General features: G+C 40.4%; 1 protein-coding gene across 2 annotated transcripts in view; it reads left to right on the top strand.

Moving 5' to 3' along the window:
- Positions 1-11,214: 11,214 nt before the first annotated feature.
- The window catches only part of unc5b (unc-5 netrin receptor B), a 70,211-nt gene continuing 66,525 nt past the window's right edge, over positions 11,215-14,900 (top strand). For both annotated transcript variants that reach the window (XM_061745535.1, XM_061745534.1), the window contains exon 1: positions 11,215-11,959. In XM_061745535.1, coding sequence (XP_061601519.1) covers positions 11,869-11,959 — 91 coding nt within the window. In that variant the 5' untranslated portion in view covers positions 11,215-11,868. The remainder of the gene's footprint in view (positions 11,960-14,900) is intronic.

Genomic DNA, 14,900 nt, shown 5'->3' with positions numbered 1-14,900 from the left:
GGTGTACACGGACATGATCTCACAGGAAAACTATCCTGTGTTCAGATGACTCAATATTTGAAATTTCTTCAGGAATCATGGCTGCCACATTAACTGGCATGCGTGATTAAGGGGAGGGGAACCATCCTGATTGACAGCGCTTGCTTTAAAAGTCTGCCTCTCTGATGGGTTTATTTTAGCATCTACAGAATGAACAGCTAGCAAATCTGGCAAAAAAATATAAGTGCTGAAAGATGTATCCAGTTCTAGAGAAACATATGATCCCAGCCAGACAACATATTTTAGGGAAGGCCTTGCATCTTTCAGCAAGACTTGCCACATCCATTACAGAAGTATGGCTTTGATAAACCAGCCGGATGACAACCTGATGAGCTTAAGAGCTGTTGAGCAACTTGAATCCAAACAGACAAAAATAGTACATCTCTTTTCCAAAACTTCAGCAACTAGTCTCCTCATTTCCCAAACACTTGTACCGTATTTTCGCGACCATAAGGCGCACATTAATTTTTTTAAATTTTTTTTAAATGTGTCGGGCGCCTTATGAAATGGTGCGCCATATCTATTACCTGAATTACGGTAATGTAAGGCCGGCCACCATGAGAACGGTAAAAAGAGAAGGCGGCGGGTGAAGCCCCCGTGAGTTGCGGACGTGAATGAGACTCCACTGAGCTGTTTAATGCGGAAACAAGATGAAGACTTTGAAGGATTTGCTTGATGTGTAAAGTGAAATAAAATACAATCAAACTAAGTTTTGCTCCCGCTCTATTTTTAAATAAGCACACTTGTGTGTGTGTTCTGCAGCGCGTGTGTGTTTTGCATGTCGGGGACCGAGGATGCGCCTGCCGTGGGGTTGCGGGGCCAGCGCGCCGCATCCCCGGGGCAGATCCGGCTGAAATGCCGGTGGTCTTTCCCCGGGAGCCTCTGCTACCAGTCCAGGCGGGTTCCTCCGGTCCCGGCCGGTCGGAACCGGTCAGATTCCCCGGTTGAAGCCGCAGTGATGCGCGCTGCTCCTCCCGACTTCCTGGTTCATTCCCCGCCTGGTTCATTCCCCGGCGGGTTGGACTGGGATCCGCCGCTCAGAACCTCCGGTTAGGAACCCCGGATCCTCCGCCGTGGGGATGCGGGGCGGCGACGCAGCGATCTCGGGCTAAATTTTCCTGGTTCCCGGCTGCTTTGGGAGCAGGGATTTCTGGACTCCGTCCCAGGTCGGATCAGCTTCACCCGCCGTATGGTCGTGAAAATACGGTATATGGACCGATGTTCAAAGAAGAGTGGATGCTACACAGCAGCGGAAAATTTTTTCGAGACGGGTCACTTCATAAAATAGTGCACTTCTTTATTTCAATTTGTTTTAAAACATGTGAATAAAATATTGACTTAGGAGATTTGGAAATCACAGCATTCTGTTTTATTTACACATCACATTATATGTACGGTATATAGTTCAAATATAGCGTGTCTATTATTTTTTAACGATGTTAATGGCTTGATGATTGTCACAATCATCAAGCCCTTTGTGTATGATTATGTAAGCAACAAATAAAAAAGTGAAAATTAAAAAAAAAACAGCATTAAGCCAAAGTAGTTATGTTTTATGCCAGTAAACACACACTCTTTGTGGAAGGCAGAAGTGCAGCCGTGGCAGCTTTGGATTATTATTCCCATCCAGAGCTGTCAATGTTTCCCACCAGATCAGGACTGTGATTGGTAATCTTGATCCACCGGAGCTTATTCTCTCCTTCTCCTTCACTCCACTTTTGACATAAAGGCTTGTATCAATGTCTCTGTCATCTCCTGTTCTTATTCTCATTTTCTTTTCTGTTCCTTTTTTGAGAACACAGTTGCATCATTTTTCAGCCGTCCTACCTGCACGAATCGAGAATTCCTTCCTCTTTCGCTCCCTTTCTTTCTTTACAGCTCGATCTATTGCTGCCTCTCCGGAGTCCGGGTAAATGATGCATGGTAGGCTCGTAGCCACTGAGCAGTCATTAGTGGGGTGGTACAGGTGAACAGGAGCTATGGATGATGAAGGGAGAGGGATACAGGGAGTAACAGAGGACAGCAAAAGTCATGTTTCCGCCCTGAGGCATTTCCCAGTATCGTCGCAAAACTAGTAGTTGTTTGTGTATAACACTCGTCTGTGCCATTTCTTATGCCAGTGGTCATTAATCTACACATACACACGCACATTAATGTGCACACACACTTAAACTGAAGTACATAGTATAAATGAAGCATAATGTTGCTCTCTCAGATGAAACTCTGACGTATAGTGTCCTAAAGCCCTCTGCTCCCATAAAACCTAGTCTGGACTGGACTAGTGAATATACTGAGCAGCCAATATTATGAAGTGTACATAATGCTTCCCTCGTGAAATATCATCACTCAACAATGCCCTGACGCCCTGATCATAAACAAAATTTGGGTTTATGGCTCATATCAGGACTAATAAACCGAGATATTACCTGCAGAGGCCCACAATAGTTAACAAACTTCTGCATACGGAGCCTTCTGGAGACATGAGTTATGTTTCCTTTTGTGTAAAATGTGCTTTGTTTGATGTGTCCATAATAATAGGATTTGGAATGGAGAAGGATATGATTGTGAGCTTGATACCTGTCAGAGCTTCTACAGTACTTCCAACAGATGTTTACTTTAATTAGTGTTCACACCACACTCTTCACTGAAGCTCAGTCTCACCATCTCACAACAACACATTTACAGCATTTGCACACATTTTTACTTTTCTGTGTCAAACAATGCACTTTGTGTAATAACTTGCAGAATTTCAAAGGAACACAAGCATAATTGGTTGCTTTAAAAAGATAAGCGTTCCACCTTATTTTCAATCTTGGTATGACTGACAGTTGCTTCTCTTGGATGTTTATAAGAACATCCTTCACAAAGATTTTTTTTTTTTTAGCTACAGTTTTGATGTGTAGAATGATGCATGACATGTACAAAGGTTATTTATCAGGCAAAGGTTTTGCGATGGTGATCCATATTCCTCAATGTGCAGCACATCCCAGCTACATTTGTCATCTTCACAGACTGATACGAATCGTTTTCTCATTCCTCTGGGACTGGCCTGTCTTTCCACAATCTTCCCCAATTATTGGGTACAAACATTCCGATTCCTCCACGATCTGCTCTTCATTAGTGATGCACGCACGGCTAAGAAGAGAGCTAAGATGGCGATTGAAAAATAGGATGAGCATTGAAGTTCTCAAATATCAACACACACGTGTTTGACATCAAATTAAATCCAGCAATAAAAGTGTTATTTTCTTCTTAGAAAGATTTGCTTCAGGAAGTTTTACGAAGCTAACAAACCTTTGTCAATTAAAAAAAAAAGGCAGTTTCATCATGCACTAAGACAGGTGACCTTTCCCGGTATAAAAACTATTTTTGTTCATTAGTCAAGCTGATGTTTCTGTACAGTGTAGTGCAGTTAAATGTATATTTAGCTTTATCACAGGTTCGCTTATTTTCCACATTGTTCTGTCACATTTAATCTTATTAGCTTTTTTCTGCTCCTGAAGCAAAGAGAGGGCAGCGTTTCGGGGGCAACAATCAGTGTAATTGTCCTAACTCTGACATATGCAATCTGCTAAAAGCCCTGAAGCTCAAAGGCCCAGGTGCACCAGGGGATTATTATAGCGGAGGACAGGTGACGTCCCTTTACACAGATCTGGACACACCGCATGTACATGCAGACGCGCCCATGTGAGCATCTGTACAGAACACTAACAGCCAATCTGCACATGCTCACACATCAGTAAACTGAGGTGCATATGAATTAGTTTAGTTTGGATTGTTTGTGTTTCGAGACCAAGGCAGTTCACGGCTAAACAAATATATGAATGATATTAGTCAACAGTTTACAGCCCTGAGGATTGTTCTGGTGAAAACTGGCTTGCCTTGAAGTTTGTGGGTGACACAAAGCAATATTAATTAAATAAGCGAGATGGCAAAGTGGGAAAATGTGCTGTTTTGTAGGTTATTTCAAAGACCTTAAAATAAGCGTCAAGTAACAGTTCATAAGACTTCTATAAGACCCAAAAAGATGCTTGCTGATTTATGTTATGTGTTAGTGTGTGTCAGTAATAGCATCACAGTGCATTCATCCTTTGATTGTAATAATTTCAGTTGTGTTTATTAGAGACATTAAATGATTGTATCTATTTATGAACCCTAAGCCTTGTATTTTCATACAACTGTTGAAAAGAATAATTAACTCAGTAATTATTTAAATGTAATTATGTGAGCTTTCAAAAAAAGTTATTTGCTGTTTTATTACAATTATTTTTGTGTATCTGACTATTTAATTACTTGTGTAAGACAGAACACATCTTTTGTATATCTTGCCTCTGTGGAAAGAGTGCTGAATGTTTTCAAGGTTGATATTTAAGAAAAAAGTAAAATCCAAATAAAACAGTATAAAAAACGAGGCACAAGAACACAGAAGCTCATGAGTATTGCTTGTCTTGAATACTGAGGTATTTTTTTCTGGGAACGTCTGATTGATATAGATTTGGGTTTATTTGATTGTGATGAACTTTGGACTATGATTTACCAGGAAATTTGAAATCAGACAAGAAAGAAAAAATCTTTAGTTCTCTGACAAAAGAGTAATTGTTTTCTCTTTTGCTAGACTGATGCTTGACAGAGCCTCGGTGTTCAAAAGAGAAAAAGTTGCATTGTGTTGTGATTTGTTTTATTGCACAAACCAGTTTTTAACATAATAATTCTATTACTGGCACTGTCACCGCGCTACGTGAATCATGCTTGCACGAGTCCACTAAATTGTATACTGTGAAGATATGTCATTTTTTCTCTTTCTCTCCCTTTCTCTCTCTCTTTCTGACATAAGATATAAATAGAACAACTCCCCCTCTGATTTTAGTGCAGAAGTGGAGGAACACAGCTTAGACTCTCATGATTCATTAAAGTTCAGTGTCAGAAATCTGCAGAGTGAAATTGCAGTGATGTTGCAGCAGTTCACATAAATCTTAAAAACAGACGTATTACTGAAGTACACAACAAGGTAGGCGCCTATGCATACGCCAAGTTAATAAACAAAATCGTCTGCTACGTGAAATGTTTTAATATTGCATTTCCAGTTAATGAGCTGATTAGCTGCATATCTTAATTGGATTATAAATGAATTACAATGAATTGGATTTTATTGGAATATAAACTGATTATAAATGGATTGTATACATGGATTGTGAATAGACTTGCTCTGAACTTGTTGAAATGTTTTTGCAAATTGCCTTTTATATAATGTTTTTGTTGTGGACTGGAGCTATGGAAATAATCCAAACTGTGAGGTAAAATGAATTAAATTTAAATTAAGCCTTTCAACGGCCTGCTTGAATTGAATTTTGGGGGTGACAACATTTAAATAAGGTCAGTCATTGGACAGTGTCTCACATCTGGTTGCGACCAGTATGTTTGTCTGTCTGGATTAGGATGCAGACTTGTTATCTAGCTGGTCCAAGCTCAGACCATTCATTTATGGAAATACATATGGACCAGTTTGATGAATGAGCCTGCAGACTTAAAGTTAATATTTAATTTCATCAGTGAGCACAGTGGGAGGTTGTGATTTTGTACATGGCTGATGCATTTTCATTCCCTTTGTGTCAGTTGGTTGTCCTGCAGAATGAGGTGGATGAAGGATAACCACTTTTGTGTCATCAGTGGAAGACTTAGCTCTCTGAACATCTGTGTCAGATAAGCAGCGATGGCTGAGTAACTTCTATTTGGGCCCTGTGAACAAGTAGCAGAGGAAAAGTAATCTGCTTTTCTAGTGCTTTACATCCTCTGCCGCTGCACAACAATGACTCATTTTCTCTAAAGTGGTTACCCATGGTTTGGAGGAGCTGTGACGGAAAACAAAACAGCATAACTTCCAGTGCAGTTCTATTATTTCTGATCGCTAATGCATTATTAATTATAAAAAAATAAATAAACACCTTGCTTTAAATCGATTAGACGCTCAAATTTTAATACGTACATAAAATAAATGCATAAATGTTAAGATATCATTGTTTTGTGTCCTTAGTCATTTTGAAATAATTATGAGAAATTCAGGCTCATCTGATGCATTCTTGTGAATTTACTCAGTATAATCTAATATAAACTGTGTTTAGGATGTTGTTACAAATCAATTACTTGTGTCAATATAATTAATACACATCTTAAGAAGTCCTTGTAATGCGTTAAGAAACACTCAATGTGGGAAAGTGTTACATAAATGTATTGATAATGCCTTTCATCATACTGTTGACGGGTAAAAAAATAAAAAATTTTGTTTTTTTTTAAGAATCGTTACCAAATATTATAAGGTATTAGTTACATTTTACAAAACAGGGAAAGCACGGTTGGATTCCAAATGAACTTCAGCACATGGAACACATGGTGACATAGGAACCACTGATCTAGAGAAAATAGGACACTGCTTCCTACAACAACACAGGACACCACGATGGAAATACCAGAAGATAAATCGGTGTTCATTCCTCAAGCCAAACTCTAATGATGGGTATTATTCATTTTTCCACTGATACTGTTTTCCTGGTCAGCAGACAGCCTACAGATTGGCTGCTTTATTTTCCCTTATTCACTGCTACCAATATCTATTAACCAAGTCCGGTTACGGCCTGCAAAAAAAATAATTAGTCTACTGGATGGGTCAACTTAATCATTCCTGAAAATAATATTCAATTATCTCCACAGCAACTTCTAGAGCATGTCTCCTATTTTTAGACCCCCTCTCTGTTTTATAGAGATAGGCAATTTGATCCTTTTTTATGTCAAGCCTGCAACACAAAGCAGCGGAGAGTCAGCGGTGCTAGGCAGTCCTGGATAACCTATTATGCCTTAATAATAGCCCTAGCGTTCTTATTGTCGCTTCCTCTCTACGGTGCACTGCACGAGCTCCACTCGATTATGCCTCTCCTTTTCCCTAGTGTTACTCTCAAGTTTTCCATCAGGTGCCCTTGAATTATATCATTAGTTAGTCTTAGCAAAGAGAAACATAATATTGAAACTAATGACAAGTTCAACTATGTCATCCTTTTGGAAATAATTGGAGGAGAAGAGAAAGAGAGGGCACAATGTCTAATCAGAACTTTCAAAATGATAACATCCTGAATGACCTCATCAAAGAAGGGGATGGGTCAGAACTTCATTAATATAAAACTAACAAAGGATCCCTGCTTAGTGAATCACTGTTAGGCGATATAGTGTGTAATTTATGTTTAATTCCATACATGTATTTTTGATTCCTACATATGAGGAAGACTTATGGAATTGTACTAAGTTTAGGTTCAAATGCAGACTTTTTCACCTTGGTATTAGTATATATATATATATATATATATATATATATATATATATATATATATATATATATACATATCTCCAAACTGGAGGAGTTTAGGAATTACAGGGATTTAAGTGGTAGAACCCTCAAATGTATGGTAATTAGACAACTAATAGAAAATCTATTTTCAGAACAGGTACTGTATAAGCTGGTCTTTCAGAATATATTTGCCACTTAAAAGCTCTGGAGTTGTTTCTATGTACGGTAAGTAGAGCCTTCTGTTAAATGAGCTCTCAGTACAAGTGAACCATCCTTAGGCTGCAACAAACCAGTCGAGTGTACTGAGATAAAAAAAAGAATACTGTACATTCAGATGAGGGGGGAAAAAAGGAAATACATTTTAGCTCAGCAAAAGTTTAAAAAAAAAAAAATTAGATGAGTTGATGAGCAGAGGTCAATTATGTAGAGCAGGAGAAAAATTGAGACCAAAAAAGGAAGTTTTGACCATTTTTTCCCATTTTGAACATAACGGAGACTATGAGAGCTTGTAGCGCTGATACGAGTCAGCAGGAGTACTGTGTTTTTAAAGATGTGGCACTAGCATGTTTTGGATACTAAGATCTTTCTACATGGACTCTGGGATACACTGGGACAAAAGAGCAACATAAACGGGGCAGGAGTGCTTTCACTGCTTGTGATCCTGGGCATTTGACGGTGAAGGAGCATCTCTGCACCCCAGAGCATGAACTGTTGCCTCTGAGGTGTCCATTCATGCTGTCAACTTAGACAGCATACCTATATTTCCTGCTGGTGCTGCTTTCTGGCATTATCACCACTGTTGTTGCCAGGCAACGAGCATAACGCTCAAATGCATTCATGATGGACTCTGGAGATTTTTAACCAGGCTACTAGGCACTTTATCACCTCATGTCTACTTCAATGTACACTGCAACTATATGATTTTCATTTGGAGATAAAAATAATATCATTCCACTTAATTTGACTCACAAATAAACAATAACTGAAGACAACTGTAATAAAGGCTTGGAAAAATATCATGTAGGACGAAAGCTATCGATAGATTCCAACCTTCACCTTTGTATATGAGTGTGAGTGAGTGTGTGTGTACGCGTGGGGGTGGGGGGTGGGGTCGTATGGAATGTTTTAAATTGTGTTTTTTATTGTTATTTTATTCTGCATGTAAAGCACCATGTGTTGCATTTTATATTGTATGATTTGGTGCTATACAAATAAATAAAGTTTAAGTTTAAGTTTAAGTTCACACAGCCCTGGCCCTGAAAAGAGTTTATTAATCAATTGTGATCTTATAATTTCAGATGTTAAGTTGTCTGATTGCATTTGAGCCTGAAATAGAAACAAAATGGCAATTGCTCAGCGGGTAGAGTAGGTCATGCTTAAACTGAATGGTTGGTCCTCAGCCCCGCCACGTGTCAAAATGTCCTTGGACACTAGACCTCTACTTTGCCCCCACATTGCATATAATAAGAATTACTGTAGCAGTGTTAGTGTGAAAGGCTGAATGAGAAACACATTGTAAAGTGCTTTGTAGAACCTTGACAAGGTTAAAAAGGCACTTTGTTGCAGACCATTTCCCATAAGTAGTACTGCAAAATTAGAGCGAGGTGATGCACCCACTTCACGTTTATAGCATGCAATTTGACTAAACACATAAAATAACAAAACTTTTGTTGGTGTCCAAATAGTTCCTGAAGTATTTATGAAACATAATTGAATAAATATTTGAATTTCAAAATCTGATACTGAACAAAACAAACCATAAACACTCACTTGGGACAGAAGCATAATCAGAAACTGTGACATGCACAGAAGCGCAAACAAAAAATGAATTTGCAGCTCCACGAGTGAAATTTGTCTCAGTCACAACCTGAAAACACATTTCACACATTACTCTTCTTGCTCTCACCATTTCTGTCAGTATATCCGTGTCACTGTCACTCTCTTCCTGTCTCTCTTGCACCCATTCTCTCACCAGTCAGACTTGAGGAATAAATAAATAACCCAAAGTGTGAATTTGGATCTCCAGGAAACAGCATAATTGTCATCGCAGAAGAGAGTCTCTGGAAATCATCATTCACCCAGATGGATTATGACCTTTGATGTTGGATTTGAGCAAAGTATGGCACTGCTGTTCTGTTGCAAGCTGCTGTCACATCTTAGAGCACAGCTCTGCTTTAGGCTCAACAGCACGCACGCACACACACACACATTGCACATACATTGGTTCTCTGTCAGCCTCATCCAAGGCTTTAAAAACTCCAAGCTTCACTTGAATACTCTTATGTCTTTAATCTTGAGCATTTTACACTTGAATGTGTCCTGTCTGGAGGTAAAAGTCATGCAAGGATAAACTTTATCCTCATTGACCACCAGTGTGAGTCAAAACAGCATTACTGATGGAGAAAAGCATATAATCTTTTAGGGAAAGGAATTGCTGTTCTATTCTCTTCGTCTGTGAATCATGTTGCAAACTGCTGAAAAATGATAATTAAAAAAAACAATACTGCAATTGCAAAACATCTTCAGTGAACACCACCGTTTCAAAAGATATTTAATGATTTGATGGTGGAGTACACAGTCTGAAATCAGCCAGAATATACTGAAACCTGGGCTGAGACGTAACTGTGAAGGACATGCACCACACGAATCTTCATCTGCATCATCAGAACATTGAAAAGCATATCTATTAGTTAGGATTCTCCACTTGTGTGTTCCTTTTTACTGAACAACCTTCTCCACATTAAAAAAAATAAAAAACTTTAAATGATTTCTGGAAAAATTAAGAAAAACTGTTTTGTCACTATTAAATGGGACACGTGTATGATCAGCTCATTTCACTGATGGTTTTGACGAAAATAATCAACAAGGACACACCCAAATCAACTCTCTCCTCTCCATCGTCCTCCCTTGTGGGCGTCACATTAGACTCCAACGACGCCAACCAGGTTTAGAGGAGAAGACCTTCACAATAAAAGGGCTGCAGAAGATCCACTCACCTGTTATACCAATGAGAACGGTCTCATTTATGAGAGGCTGCTCTCTTGTGGCCACAGGGGGTAAAATATGACCCACTGATGGAGAAAGCAGGATTGACAGGAAATATTGTGGTCATATATTCTCGATTATCTACGTATACAGTTTATATACTTATTACAGTGCTTATTTTTATTATTAACATGAGCAGCTGAGGAAAAGGGGATTCTTGACGTTTGACTGAACGTCACTTGTTTGAGGATAGATAGATAGATAGATAGATAGATAGATAGATAGATAGATAGATAGATAGATAGATAGATAGATAGATAGATAGATAGATAGATAGATAGATAGATAGATAGATAGATAGATAGATAGATAGATAGATAGATAGATAGATAGATAGATAGATAGATAGATAGATAGATAGATAGATAGATAGATAGATAGATAGATAGATAGATAGATAGATAGATAGATAGATAGATAGATAGATTACTTATTGTATTTTTCTTTGTTTCTTTTACCTTTTCTTTCTTCCTTTCTATTCTTTTGCTATTGACTGATTTGTTTTGGTGATTTTGTATTGAGGGGAGGATTTTTTTATAAGCCCTTCGGGCTTCTTTTCACTCCTGCACAAATTATTTGTCCTTGTATGATAAAAAAATTATTGTATTATCACTGTGCAAAAAATAAATAAATAAATAAATAGATAGATAGATAGATACTCTGTGACTAGTGAAGACTTGCCTGCCGCTGAATCCAGCGCGGATTGTGCGCTCTGCGGTCCGGGTTTTCCGTCTCTCCCCTCACATCTATTTCCTCCTCTCCTGCTACTAGTGTACCTTCACTTGTTCAGCCTTCAGTCTGAGAGGAGGAGGAGGATGATATATGATTGGCCGGGCAGGGACTGGTAGTCCGGAGCTTGGCACCGAGGCTGGCGCTGTTCCCCGTGTTCATGTTTACACCTTTGCGGACCGAGACGAGACCAAACACCCGGTGGAGTTCCAGTCTTTACCTGACACCACCTACCCACGGCACTGTTTTATTTTATTTTATTGTATTTTATTTTCGTGTATGGGTGCAAAGCAACTTTTTCTTTGCTGGGGAATTGGACCCCATCGTTTAATTTGATTTCTTCCTTCAACGCAGTGATGCGTCAAACTTTTCTGTGACTTTGGTCGCAGCTCTGCGCAGCGCGGCTCGAGCAGAGGGAGCTGAGAACCTGGAATTTCCTGGACATTTTTTTTTATTATTCTTACATCTGAGGACCTTTAAAAAAAACTTTGCTGACAGAATTAATGTCCCTTCAGTCTTTTCCTAGAGATCCACCCGCTTTTTTGCGATTGGATGCGTTTTAAACACTGTTGTTTGCATCATCGGTCAAGATTAGTCTGAGTGTTTACCAGAACACTAGAGCATATCTAAATACTTTTAGTTACTGGTGTTTAAATCCTCCCCGTGGTAAAGACTGTCCTGGACAGGAGGAGCGGCGCGCCGCGGCGGCGTCCCCGGGAAAGATGCGCTCTCCGCGGACGCAGCGGGATCAAGAACCCGCTCATCTGCTGCTGCTTCTCCTCCTCGTCGGGGGATATGCTGCTTCTGACACTGGTGAGTTTGGAGATTAAATATCCGTTTTTGCTGTTATCACTGCACGTGATGGAGCATAAATAAAACAAACAGCTGTGCTCACAGATGCGCAGAGGACTGAACTGCTCACATTCTCTGGATTTATTCCCCCCCAAACTTCTGAGTTACCCTCAGACCCCTGCGTCTGCTCTGGGGGAATTTAAACATGTGTGTACTGTACTACTGTGCTGCTACAACAGTGCAGGGATCCAAGGCTGCCTGCTGACGAGGACTTTCTTTTCTTTAAACACAGCAAAGTCTTGATGCTTACAGTAGACCTGAGCTCAGAGTTCTCTATTCCACTTGGAGCGGAAAAATCAAACTCCCCTGGTGCGCAGGGAGTAATTAAGGTTTTGCTCCATGCCTTCTTGGCCTCTCCAAAGAGAAAAAAGCAAAGCCTTGAGAACACTTGACAAACCTCGCGGGTATATACTGTACAGCATACACTAATGCATGGTGGGGCATCTAAATATAGTGGCTCTTGTCTGTGGTTTGGCTGAGTTGGATTCCTTTTTAAATACTGACTCATCCACCTCTTAATCATAATTTACTTAGGGAAAGTTGCGTTCTGGGGACAGCTGGCTTAGATTGAGAGACAACAGCCAGTTGATTGCAAAGTGTCATTAGTCAGCTCTCACAGAGACCCACATGGCAGAGTTTGTGAGCGGATGGGTCAAGACCTGGACATCAACATGCCACTTCAAGACTTCGCTATGTTAATGCTGTTTCTTTCTTCCTTTGTTTTTTTCTTCTTGCTTCAGTTTAGCCTGTTTGTAGGGGAGTGTGGCCATTTCCTCCCCTCCCCTTGCTTGATCAGATTGAAAAACAAGGCAGAAATCAGAGGGGTTTAGTGAATTGAGGATTAAGCTTGGTTTACAGTACAGCAGGCAAAAAAGAACAATGCAGAAAGCCTTTGCACGCAGAATCTTAGCTTTGCTAAAAGACTAAAGGACTACCCCTGACCCTCCAGTGAACAGCTCACATTTTAGTGACAGCAGTAAATATTTGTTGATACACTGTCAGAAATGAAATCTAAAAGAAATGACAACTTCTTTGAGTGCAAATAAACCCCCTCCCTCACATCTTTACCTTCTAAGGTCCTCGTGTGTTGTATCCTGAACAGGCGGAGCAGAAAAGCAGCTTACGTTTATTAAAATCATGGGCCGCTCTGAAAGCCTCACATAAGAAATGAGAAATGTTGATAAAAAGCATTTCAGGGCTGCAATGAGGTCCTGTAAAGGGAGCAGAACCAGGAGGAGGGGGACAGCGTGGGACAATGGCACAGTGTGCCCCAGTAAAGTTTCTGTCTGGGAGAGAGCAAGGCAGAGATATATTTAGAGAAGGCATGATGGGACAGATTGCATTTATCTTCTCTCCTGTTGTGTGTAAAACCTCTTTCCCAGATCTCTTCTGTCTCAGTTTTTGCCTGTTGTGTGGATGTGCTGAGCTCACGTTTCTGCTTTGGCGCTTCTCTCTCTGGGCTGACATGTACATTAATTATCTTGGTCTGCCAGGAACACTTGTCTACAGCCACTGTGTTGCTTTCCAGTTGCCATTATTAATGACTTCATTAGAATGAGAAAACTGACATAAGCGAGGCGTGCGATGCGTAGTTTATGACCCAGAGATGAGCAGGTGCCCAGTATCGCTAGAGCAGAACACGGTCCACCAGTATTCACACTGGGAGGTCAAGACAGGAGGATTGTAAGGCAGCGAAGGGGCAGTCAAGTGTTCAGAGTTACGGAGCGTAGCATGTCAGACACTCCCATTGAGCCCTGGAAGAAAAGTGACGCTCATCTAGAATGTGCCGTCTCATTTTGTGTTAAGTGTGGGAATCTCTTACTCCTGAATAACAGTGAAGTGTAACAACACTCTTCTACTCATATTATATGCAAGCCAGTAAAAAGGCTTCTGAAATATTTGTTGACTTACTCCACAGTCAGAAGATTTCAGGTTGTTAGGGTTTTTTTTTTGCTTTTTTCAGCATTAATGTGGGGTTTGGATACACGGACAGAAAGGAATGTGACATCAAAGTTAACCTTCAGCAAACACCAAAGTAGATTTGGCTTCAAAGACACTGAACAGATTGAGATGTCAGATTAGATTCAAGTATCTCTGAAACATGCAGTCATAACAAAAGTGCTGGCAGGCTGTTGCTTCCCCCCTGAGCCCTGTACAGGTAGTTGTGGCATCATGGCAGAAAAACCCACCGACAGGTCTCCGCGAGCCCGACTGGTTCCACAGGCTCGTCCTGCTCCTGGACCAGCTCGGCCACATCCCACCCTCAAGCAGTGCATTAGTTTTATGGTCGTCAGGCGGCAGGGGATGGGATCGCTGGCCAGCCGCTGCCCTTTCTGCTGTATTATTCATATGTGCAAAGTGGTCTTTGTTAATATTTTAAATGTGCTTATGATGCTCAAATTCTTGACATCAGAGATGGCAAAAAGTGGAAGAAGTGGGAGGGGAAGCAGCCACGGAGCTCTCTTCAGTCTCACTGCCACGGGTGGTTATAGGAGATAGTGGAGGATTTTAGGCCACCAGTGCACATTTATAAACTGCAGGACTTCAAGCAAGTGTGCCAGCTGCAGCTGGGAGCTGTTTCAGATGATGCACATAAACAAAACAAGAAAAGGCTTTCGCAGGGTAATCCATCTCAAAACAAAGAGGGGGGAACATTTTTAAAAAAAGGAAGAAGGGGCTGTAAGAGAAATGAATCCCAGAGAGACGCATTGAGATGCATTGATCACAGGGTATGGCTTTTAAATATCCTTCATGAGAAAAGTCTGAGGAAGAAAACACTTTAACAGTGGCATTCAAGCATCATTAAACCTCTGGCACAGTCCAGACTCTGAGGTGGTGAGAAAAGAAAGAAGGAGAAAGTAGGTGGTGAAGCATGCAGTGCTCCGGAGAACCAGGTTGTGGC

Source organism: Cololabis saira, chromosome 17 (assembly GCF_033807715.1).
Source record: "Cololabis saira isolate AMF1-May2022 chromosome 17, fColSai1.1, whole genome shotgun sequence".
NCBI classification, from domain to species: Eukaryota; Metazoa; Chordata; class Actinopteri; order Beloniformes; family Belonidae; genus Cololabis; species Cololabis saira.
The sequence above is the reverse complement of the archived record's forward strand: the minus strand, read 5'-3'. Positions and strand labels throughout refer to the sequence as shown.